Below are 12,006 nucleotides of genomic sequence, written 5' to 3'. Positions count from 1 at the left end.
GATTCCGGTCAAAGACAAGCGGATGTGTGCCATAATTTAGGACTTGCAAGTTTAACTGTAAGAACAATTATAAAAAAAAAAATAAAAGAATTAATTTTAGCAGTGGGAAAGATAGCTGTTCCACTGCAAGCAACAAGGGCTAGGCCGGCTATTAGAATTGAAATGGAAAGACTAACTAATTTTATTGAAGATAATATCCAATGCAGAATTCAGTTAAATTAAATATTATAAATAATAAAAGAGAGAGATTAGCCTATATGATGATCTGAAGAAAACTCACCTAAAAAAAAAAAATCGAAACCATTTAAAACTAGTAGGGGCTGGTTGAATAGATTTAAAATCCAGGGAGAAGCCGCAAGTGCAGATCAAGGAGCCGAGAGTTTCAAAAAAGAACTTGTTAAAATTATTGAAGAGGGGTATTATGTGTTATACTTCTCAACAAGTTTTTAACATAGATGAAGCAGGACTTTTGTGGAAACGAATGCCTAAAAGAAGTTTCATATTGAAAGAAGAAAAAAAAACATGCCAGGTTTGAAAGCGGGGAAAGATCGGTTGACTTTATTGTTGGTGGTAACGCTGTGGGGGATTTAAAATTAATACCCCTTTTAGTTTATTTGGAAGAGGGCCAAAGTTCAACCCAAAATCGACACATTTTTCATAATTAAATTCATCAATTAAATTAAATCAATTTAGATCAATTAAATTTATGATTTTAATTGGAATTTTAAGTTTAATTTTGATACATAAGTAGTTACCATATAATTATATACGTATGTAATGCAGAATATTTTATATGTACAAATATTTGAATATTAAATATTTTGACCGATATTTGTGCATCTTTTCACTACCGTTTATTATTGATTAGGAAATATCCTATGACACCGACCGCAACTCACAAATACATATGTTACCTTGTGGGAATGCGGCACTCGCTTAGCGCGGATTCACTTAGCGCTCTGTTTTTCCGGAACGCATTATCAGCGTTAAGCGGGGGTCACCTGTATAAGGGAGTGATTGTACGGTAGAGTTCTGTGATTGGGTGATTATTGTGAAGGCGTTTTTCTTTCTGATTTTTTTGTGTTATCGAGGAGGGGGGGGTGCTTATCTTAGGTAGGGTGTTTATCCTTCCATTCCATTGTTTTAAAATCGGAAAATGAGTTCCCAGTTTAAAAATAGTGGTAAGTGGGAGGAAAAATGCCCTAGGCATATCAGCTGAAGTGCAGCTCTTCAGATTCTCTCTTTTTTATAATTAGATCAAAAATGGCTCTTCACTCAAAAAGGTTGCGATCCCTGCCGTAAGTGAAAGTATATTCCTTGGTTCACTACTATAGGCAAGTTGCCACCCACTCACTTTCATCATGAAAGTTAATGTGCAGAAATGGGTAGAGTAGTGTTATAATAAAACTAGCCTCTGAAGAAGTGGAAAAGGAGTCTCTGGAACAGAAAATCTTAATATAGCTGTTTTTAAAGAGAGGGAAGAGCTCTAGTGCCACCACCCCAAAGAGCATTTCAGAGCATTTTATGAGGCAGGGGTGGCAGTGTTATAGCTTGAGTGTGCTTTTTTTTAATACAGGAACTCCCTGACTTAAGTAATACTCAACTTACAGAAATTCGACTTTATGTAAGTTTTTGCCTGCCGGTGCAAACTTTAAAAAATCGTGGAAACATATTTTGCATCCCATAGGAATAAATGGAAGTTATTGTAAAAATATCGTAATGTGTACCCAATAACATTGGTTTTTTTTTTTTGGTTTTTTTTTTGTAATTCGTTCCAAGTCCTTGGAAGTTAAATTTCACTATATTACTAAGCTATTTATCTCTCTAAAAGGTCATATTTATAATGGAAATTGCACTAGCCTTTCATCTTTATCATATGTTCCCATTATAAGAATCAATTTTGAATGCATTTGTGATATTTTTCTAAAGCACAGTTCTGGAGATCACCATAAAACAGGTTCTGTACCATAAAACAATAAAAACAGTTTGCACTTTCTGGTTTATTGGGCTTTTCTTTTAGTGCAATTAATTATAAATGGGTAGTAAACTTGATCTTATTGCATTTGTGATAATACTGATAACTGCAATTGTGTGGGGTTTTATGCTGTTATGGTGAAATGTGTTCTCCTTTGCTGAAATCTTCAATCATATAAAAAACAAATTTTCAGAAACTTCTCTTCATTCCTATTTACATATTACAGTGATGAAGGGAAAGTGACAAACGAAAAGTGCAAGTGTTGTTAGTGCCAGGAAACAACAAAATTAATTTAGAAATGAAGATGAAAATGATTAAGAAGTATGAAGCAGGACAAAGTTTATCATCTATTGCAAGGGAATTAGGTCTCGCTGCTTCATTCAACGGTGAATACTATTTTATTGGACAGTGCGCATATAAAAGAACATGTCAAAGGATCAATGCACTTAAGATCAACGATAGTGATCACAAAACAGCATTCAAGTGCTATATTGAAGATGGAACAGCTGTTAATAATATGTATCGAAAATCGGATTCGGAAGCAAGTGCCCCTGAGTCTAATGACCATTCAATCAAAAGCAACAAGCATTTATAAAGATATTAAGGATAAGTATGGCAAACCCCAAACCAAGTTCATGGCAAGCAACAGGTGGTTTAATAGGTTCAAGTATCGCATTGGTTTCCACAATGTTAAAAGTATGCGGAGTCACCAGTGCTGATTCTGCAGCTGCAGAGAAATTTTGTGTTGTGTTGGGAAAAATTATTGATGAAGGCTATTCAACGCAACAAATTTTTAACATTGATGAGACTGCTCTGTATTGGGAAAAAATGCCAGACCAAACATACATTGCCAAAGAGGAAAATACAATGCCAGGTTTCAAGGCATCAAAAGATATCGCCACGCTTTTGCTTGGGGCTAATTCATGGGGAGATTACAGATTAAAGCCACTGCTTGTGTACCGTTCTGGAAATCCTTGTGCATTTAAGGGCATCAATAAAGCCACCCCACCCATGCATTTCCGATTGAACCAGAGAGCATGGATAACAATATCTCTCTTTGAGGATTGGTTTAAATGCTGCTTCATTCCCCGTGGTTGAAAAATATTGTAAAGCCAACGACGTTCCTTTCAAGATTTTGCTTCTATTAGATAATGCTCCTGGACATCCTACGCATCTAGATGATTTCAATTCAAACATGGAGTCATATTTCTACCGCCAAACACGACTTCGCTCATCCAACCTATGGATCAGGGTGTTATTTTGAATTTAAAAGTATACTATTTATGCACATTTGCTCAGGTATTGTCTGCAGTAGATGATGAGAATTTTATATTAAGAGACTTTTGAAAATCTTACGTTATTTACCAAGCCATCTTAAACATTGATAAGGCCTGGGCAGAAATTACTTAAAGTTATTTAAATGGTGCATGGAAGAAAATATGCCCACGGCACGTAAAAGGCTTCGAAAGATTTGAAAAAAGACAAATCACATGAAGAGGTTACAGATAAGATTGTAAAGGTTCAGAGCTACTTCAGTTGGAGGTTGATGCTAAAGATGTGGAGGAGTTAATAGAGGAAGAAGAGAAGGAATTATCTAATGAAGAACTTATTGACTTGTAGGCAGCAATAGTGAAAGAAGAAAATACTGACAAAGCTCAAGATGAACCAAATGAGGAGCCAAGGTGCTTAATCACCAGCGAGATGGCAATGGCATTTTGTGAAATTGGATCGGCAATGGCGAGGTTTGAGAAGATGGATCCTGACAGTGAACGATTCTTAAAAGTTAACAGAGGGGTGAATGATATACTTGCTTACTACAAAGAAATCTATGATGAAAAGAAAAAAAACCACCGTCCAGTCATCCATTTATGTTCTTTTGTTCAGCCGACCCCTTCTAAATCTCCACAGCCCTCAACCTCCACAGTGGCGTACTTATCAGCTGAAGACATTGATTCTGGCAACGATGCTCGAGAGGTAAAACTTACTGATTATGCCTGTCTCCTCTCTTTTTTTGTAATTTCATAATTTAGAAATTTTTTTAAATTGCACGCTTTTGTAATTTGTTCTGCGCATGAGATAAAAAATTGAATAAATACAATAAATAATTCTATTTACATGTTCGTTGAACATTTCTTTTTTGATTCAGTCAATTCAGCGAGCAGAGCTGCGAGTGCTGCACAAGCATGGGGGAAGTTCCAACTTGCATAGCGTTCTGTGGAACGTAACCCTTATGTAAGTCGGGGAGTTCCTATATAGTGTCAGCCCAATAGTTTTGTTAGATGTGCCTTGTAGAAGGGTGATATTCTGACAGTTGTGAAATTGATGGATTAGCATTAGTAGAGGCATTTGATGCAAGAAAGCAAGCTTACGCAGCATCAGTCAAAAAAAAAAAAAAAAAAAAAAAAACACTTCCACCTCACCCCTCTGTTCGTTCAAAATACCTGTCCAGCTGAGCCTTAAAAACTTATTTAGGCAATCAACTTCCACGACAAGGGATGGAATTCTGTTCCACCAACCAAGCACTCGCTGGCTAAAGGCAGATTTCCGCACGTCTATCCTACATCTGTCTTTCCTCAATTTGAATTTATGCCCTCTCAGGTGATTATTCTGAGCGAGAGGAAGAATCCCATCAGCATTGAGCATGCTCAAACCATTCAATGCTTTATACACCTCTATCAGATCACCTCGCTGGTGCCTAGTCTCCAGACACTGTAATTTGCAAAACTTAAGCCTTTCTTCGTAAGAGCACCCCTTTGTTTCATTCACTAATCTTGTTGCCCTTCTCTGTACTCGTTCCAGCAGCTCTACATCCTTCTTGAAGTGAGGCCTCCAGACCTGTATACAGTACTCTAGGTGTGGCCTGACCAATGCCTTATACAAGGGAATAATCACCTCCTTATCCCTGCTAGAAAAATTCCTATATATCATTGACAATACACCATGAGCTACTCTTGCAGCCCGTCTGCACTGCTCAGAGAACTTCATATCTGCCTGCACAACCACCCCCAGGTCCCTTTCATTCTCTACCACTGTCAGTGTAGTACCACAGAGTTGATACGTTGCTCTGGGGTTGCTGTTTCCCATGTGTAGTACTTTACATTTGTCAGTGTTAAACTTCATTTGCCACCTCTCAGCCCATCTGCTCAACCTTTCCAGATCCTGTTGCAGCAGCATAGTGTCAGTAGTGTCCTTGACAACCCTGCCTACCTTTGTATTGTCTGCAAACTTCGACATTAAGCTTGATATACCCTCATCAATATCATTTATGAATACAGAAAACAATAATGGACCCAACACTGAGCCCTGAGGGACTCCACTAATAACATTAGTCCACGATGAGCAGTGTCCATTGATTACCACTCTGTCTTCTCCCCCTCAGCCACCCCTTTATCCACAGCAGCAATTTGCCTTCAGTGTCACACTGCTCCAATTTATGCAGCAGTCTTCCATGTGCAACAGTATCAAAAGCCTTTCTAAGATCCAAGTATATAATATCAAAGTTATTCCCTGCATCCAGTTCTTTTGTGACTGCATCATAGTATCCAATCATATTGGTCAGGCAAGACTTCCCCTTAACAAAACCATGCTGTGTCCGAGCTATAACTGAAGTCTTGTCTAAATGATCCTGAAGTGCTTCTTTAACTAGTGCCTCCATTAATTTTCCTGGAACAGAAGTTAAACTCACAGGTCTATAATTGCTTGTGTCAGCCTTTGATCCTCCTTTGTGAATTGGGGTCACATTTGCACATCTCCAGTCTGTGGGTACCTCCCCTGAGTCCAAGGAAGCTCTCATAATTATGCTAAGGGTTTGCGTACTTCCTCTGCTGCCTCCTTTAATATAACTGGATAGATCCCATCCACCCCGGGTGCCTTTCTTGTGTTTATCTTCAACAGTTTCTCCTCCACTTTACTCTCAGTTATTACAAGATTCTCTAGCTTACTGCTAGAGTTGCATACACCTCTGGCTTTCCCCTCGCTAAATAACTCCTCATGTGTGAATGTCGATGCAAAATATTCGTTTAGTTTGTTAGCTACCTGAGCAGGATCATCAACAGTTGACCCATCGATATCAAGTGGGCCAATCTGATTCATCCCCTTCCTTCTAGAGTTTACATAAGTAAAGAACTCTTTGCTGTTTTTCTTTGCATCCCTTGCCAAAGATTTCTCCTAATCTGCCTTTGCCTGCCTAACCTCCTTTGTAACTTGGTTACAGATCAACTTGTATCTATCATAGGCTTCTGTGTCATGTGTTAATTTGTATGTATCCCATGCATGTTTCTTCTCTGCCATATGCCTCATCAGTTCATCTGACATCCATTTAGGCCTAAACCTTGAACAATATTTCTTAGTTGGTATGTAAAGCCTAGTAGCTTCCAAGATAAGTGGATTGATCCAAAGTGTAGATTAAGTGGATTGATCCACTTAAACCCCAATCTGAGCCTACCTTGTTGTGGAAGAAATTGGAAAGATATGTGAGATTGCCACTTGTCTGATTTTGATGTTGATGGTTGCCAGCTGTCTAATTTTGAAGTTGATGGTTGCCAGCTGTCTGATTTTGAACTGAAGTGTCTGGTGTTCAGTTTGTACCTTCAACTCAATGCACATTGTCCAGTTTTTAGACATTCAGCTTGAATTTGATGTACATTTTTGTCACATATCTACTTTCATCATGGTAGTTAATTTGGTGAGATTCTCAGAAGATTAGTAGAATAAAAGTATGGTTCTTAAGAACGATTGCTGCCAAAATTCGTAGATGATACATAATTGTTTATATTTTGACATTTTGAGTGGATCACTCATTGTTCTCTCAACATATCATGTACAGCATAAGTGTAAAAAAAATAACTAAGAATAAGTGAAATTTGTGTACTGTATTCTTTCAAATCCCTAAGTTTGTCAGTGACAGGTTTAGGTAAGTTGTTTGAGTGTAAAACAACCCAACTCACATTTAAAATGTAATCACTAGTAGTTGAAATTTATGTTGTTTTAGACTTTGAAAATACCTACTTTGAAGTAATTGATGTGGATAAGCCATACTTAGCTGATCTACACAATTATTTTTATTTGGTTTCCTTGAAATGTAAAGTTGGAAATGCTAGTCAGGGCCCATCCACTGAGGTCGATATCTCTTGCCCATCTAAAACTATTCTGCTAGAGGAATTGAGAAATATTTTAGTTGGTATGCATCATAAATTGGAGTGTTTTGTGAGTATTAGGCCACTAAGGAAAGAAAAACAATGACTTACAAATCATATATTAAACAGGCAAAGCTTCTTCTGGCTTTCACAACAGCACAATATTCACAAAACACTTCAATTTATGATGCATACCAACTAAAATATTTCTCAATTCCTCTAGCAGAATAAACCCCAATCTGAATAAACCCCAATCATTATACAATACTAACACAGTATTGTATAATGATTCTTTTTGATTAATAACTTGTAACTTCATTAATGTATCAAGAAACTAGACTTGCTCATGAATAAAAAGAAATTTAACACTTGTAAAAGATATTAAAAAAAAAGGTAAATTTAATTATAGATCATGCAAGAAATTCAAGAGAATGGTATCCGAATATATCCTCTTCCTGATTGTGATTCTGATGAAGATGAAGATTATAAAGAACAAGTGAAGCAGTTAAAGGTATGTTGGCATAGAATTTTTTGTGTATATCTTAAGTCTTAATGTTACAAATGGGGAAAAAAAAAATACTCATCAGTATATTTGTATTTTCAGAATTAATGAATTCCAGAACCTTTTGAAGAACATTTTTCATATACAATTAAGATCAACTTATAAACTTATACTTTTGTGTAATAAAAAAAATTAATAATAATAATAATAATAATAACATTGAAATTTGAATGAAAAATTACATGTTATATGTATAAACTTAGATATACAAGGTTTGATCAAGAAATTCTAAAGACTATTTTTTTTATCAAAAACATTTATTAAAAACTTTTTTAAAAAAAAAGTTTTGCTTTGAAGGAAACCCCATTTTTTATAAGTCGGATTTCTCTCAAAGTATTTCCCCTGATGGATATGGAAGTCTTCAAATGTGAGCCAGTTGAGTTTGCTGTCACATTCTATTGGATGTCTTTCAGCACCACCAGCCTACCAGGAGCACTCCTGGTAAGAAGTTCATAATCTAGATCCCTGCCAATTTTGTCTTATTTTTGCATCATAATCAGTACCCCTGTTTACAAAGTCAGATAAGAAATTCAAGAAGGCAAGAGTAGTCCCCAGTTTCAAATAATTTTCAACTTTGTTTACAAAGCTGAAAATTAATGCTCATTTCGAAGCTGGTAAATGAGTAGTTGATATCAGGCATTAACATTGAATACCATATACAACAGTAAGAACAATTGCAACTGATAATCAAAAATAAAGATGTTGCAAACTTAAATCAGTAATAACAAATGATAACTGGCCAATCTGCATTCTCCCCTAAAACTTTCCAGGTCTTTTAAAAAGGCTGTGACCAGATGGTCTGGATTCTCTCCATTAACAGTTATATTTTTTTGAGTCTTTCTGTCTGTTTTCAACAAATTATAACAAATATCAAAAATTGTATTCACAGTAATTTTGTGATCATTCAGATCTTGGTACAGACTTGTCATTGTGTTTACCCTCTTTCTCTTATGATAGCAAATAAAAATATTTATTTGGAGTTTGCTTCTGTTTTCCAACATAGGTATAGAGATGAATTATCTGTAAAGATGTAAATTTTAATGCTGTGGTTTCTTTATGAATGAATTATAGTCATTCAAATAATAAAATACCTACAAAACAAACAAACACACGCACGTGCGCGCATACTTGGGATTGAATTAAAAACAGTAGAGGAAGCAAGGGATCTGGGAGTTATAATACAATGTGGCTAGGAAAGCCCATGGTGTCCTGTCGATGATTTATTAAACAATAGCCTGTAAGGATAAGGAGATCATAATACCACAACCACTGTTTAAAGAATTTGTATAACCTCATTTCGATGAATGTGTCCAAGTATGGAGATCTCTTCTGAAAAAAAAGTATGAGCTTCTTGAAAGGGTCCAAAGACAGGCAACTCATGTGATGTGATCGGCAAAAGGATGACTGTACAAGGAAAGACTGATTATGTCTGCTATAGGACTTGTCAACCAGGCACCTTTAAACGGGGACCTGATTAAGGTTTATAAGGCTCTGAGAGGGGTTAGTAAAATGAATGAAGGTAGAATTTTCACTGTTATAAAGGATTCCAGAACTAGGGGCCATAAATTCAAATTACAGAAACAGAGATTTATACTAGATTATAGGAAGTTTTCTTTTAGCCAGCAAGTTATTGATTGCTGGAACAAGTTGCCTCTGCAGTAGTTGATGCTGAGAGTTTAAAGTTTTTTTTTTGCCAGTGCAGCAAAAGTCTGTGCCTTTCTTGTACTATATGGCTAGAAAAAGTATAACATTGCTGATCGTATAACAAATATAAAAGAATCCTAGATGACTTGACTTGAAATGCATGCTGAAGGAAGCTGTTGCTTGTAGTGGTGAATGATCTGAAAGGCATGTAATTGGTAGAACTGAAGATTGAATTTAGCATAAAATGTGAGAGGAGAGGATTTGATGATTTCAAAGAAAGTGAAGTAGAGGAGTTTCTCAACTCCCATTCAGAAGAGTTGCAAAACTCATTACACTCAATTCAAAGGGAGTGAGGAAGAAGAGTCTGTGATTCAGAAGTCTTGGCTGTCACTTAATTGACAGCTGTGTGAATAGCCAAGTGAAGGTGTAATCTGTTTTGGACATCTAAGGCTCTGGCTGACAAGGTGTTTGAAATGGACCTATGATGGAGCATGGTTTAAATTTAAGAAAGCATTTGAGACTCTTATGGCTCCTTATAAGATCTGCAGGGATTGCAAAGATGAAGAAAATTTCCACTACTTTAAGAATATGGCGCCTCCGTAGCCAGGAGCAGCAGTGCGTAGCACACGCTTCTTGATTAGACCGGGGTTCGAGCCTGTGCCCACCAAATACGGAGGATGTGGAAAGGTCAGGGAATGACCACCGCATATCCTCCCGGAGCAATATGGCTTTAGTTGCTAATGCTCCTAAAAACCAAATAACGAAATAATAAACTTTACGAATATCGCAACTGAATCCCATTCCTCTGCTGAATCTTATAACTCATCTTCCTGGAAATATTTTCATGAGGATCCTGCATCCAAATCTCCCTCCCACCTTCTCTCTCTCTCTTCCCAATCCATCCTCCTGTATCTACAATCCTCATTATCATTTTCAGTGAGTTGAATTGAGATTTTTGAATTTTATTTTTTATTTATTCTTTGTACAAAATATTCTTAGTGTTTATATTTATTTTTGTTATAATAAGCATGGCTATTTACATATATTACAGGTTAATTCTTGTTGATCATGAATAGCCGCCGTAGCCAAATGGGCAAGTGCAAGCATAAAGAAGTTTCTGTGCTTTAGTGAATGAATAAGGTTCAAGCCCACGACTATAAATATGGCAATTTCTTGTGTGAACTCCTTATGTGGTCCTTCTAGAGCAGTGTTTCCCAATTTTTTCGAGTCGCGACCCCTTTTTATAATAGCCAGGTAACCTGTGACCCCTGCCAAATTTGCATAAAAAGGCATTTTTAATAGGGTAAAGAAAACACATTAAAAATAGATTTTTCAGAATATAATTCTAACCTAATATTTAATGTGATGGTTGTACTTGCATCTGGGCAACCAGCTTCAAAATTTGCAGCTGAGTTTTTGTTAAAGCCAACCTTGATATGAAGAAGTGTTGAAAATCCACTCTCGCAGAGATAAAAAAAAAAGTAAAGTGCAGCCATTATCAACCCACTGCAGGATGGAAGCCTCCTCAACAATTCATGCTGAGGGAAATGGACCTAATCTGCCACGTTGGTCCAGTGCGGGTTGGCAGATTGACCGTATTCAGCAGTCAGGGGCTTGAACCCTGGTCTACTCAAAGAGCGTGTGCTACTGCACTCCCGCTCCTGCCCACTCGGCTACGGAGGCCGGTTATGTGGAGGCAAATGGAAGTAAATGTCGAAAGGCAAGCATGTTGACATTTGGATATGACTGATATATAGCACACTAGAACTGAGTCAGCAATTTTTCATAAAACAAATTATATGCTGAGGAATCATTCCGCAGATCCAAGAATTCATCCTGTACTTCATTGGGAATGCTCGCTACAATTAGGGAAGCAGAGAATGGGTTTTGTACCAGCGCAGCTTCTTCTGTAAGCTCAGAGAAGTACTGCTGAAATTCCTTTTCAAGGGATTCAAGGTGCCCAGTAATCTCCTCCTTCAGATTCTCATCCAGTTCACCTTCAGATTCCTGTACCACAGTGCAGAGTTTTTCAAACATGGCAATGTTTCCAAGATTTACTTTCCAACGCCAGTTTTGCAGCTTGGATACAAATGTCTGAAGATTGTCTTGAAATTGGATAATGTGTTTCCTTTCCCTGAAGTTTCAGGCTCAGCTTATTTAGCCGGTCTAAAATGTCTGCTAAGTAAACAACTGTTTTCTTCCAAGCCTTCATCATTAAAATAAGCCATAAGGTCATTTTTCCCTTGCACTTCCAGGAACAACTTGATTTCATCTTTCAACTCAAAGACACGATTGACAACATTTCCTTTCGATAACCAGTTCTGGTTGACTATTGGCGAACTAAGTTCGTGCCAGTTTGCATTAGACGACCCATCATGGACATTATAGAATTACATCATTGCAAACATGGCGGTGTTTTAAGTATCTGCTGTGGTGGACCCTAAGTCACTTCCTTTCATTTATCAAAAATCAGTGTTACAACAACTAGTAGAATATTGCAGTGTAGCCATATGCCATATTGAAATGTGTCAAAAACCTTCGTGGTGAAATTTCCTATAAAAATAATTGCAACTAAGAATAACCGCAGCGACCCCCCAGAAAACACTTTGCGACACATTTGGGGGTTGCGACCCACAGGTTGGGAACCCAGGTTCTAGAGTATAAACAGAATTTATTTCTAAAAGAAAGAT

At 37.0% G+C, this 12,006-nt stretch overlaps 1 protein-coding gene across 1 annotated transcript in view; it reads left to right on the top strand.

Annotated features, from left to right (window-relative positions):
- The window catches only part of Septin1 (Septin 1), a 178,489-nt gene that overhangs the window by 132,941 nt on the left and 33,542 nt on the right, over positions 1–12,006 (top strand). The window contains exon 6 of the mRNA XM_090384445.1: positions 7,520–7,621. Within this exon, the coding sequence (XP_090240571.1) occupies positions 7,520–7,621 (102 nt within the window). The remainder of the gene's footprint in view (positions 1–7,519; positions 7,622–12,006) is intronic.

Source organism: Mastigoproctus giganteus, chromosome 1, assembly GCF_048544385.1.
Source record: "Mastigoproctus giganteus isolate SK-2022 chromosome 1, ASM4854438v1, whole genome shotgun sequence".
Classification (NCBI taxonomy): domain Eukaryota; kingdom Metazoa; phylum Arthropoda; class Arachnida; order Uropygi; family Thelyphonidae; genus Mastigoproctus; species Mastigoproctus giganteus.
The sequence above is the reverse complement of the archived record's forward strand: the minus strand, read 5'-3'. Positions and strand labels throughout refer to the sequence as shown.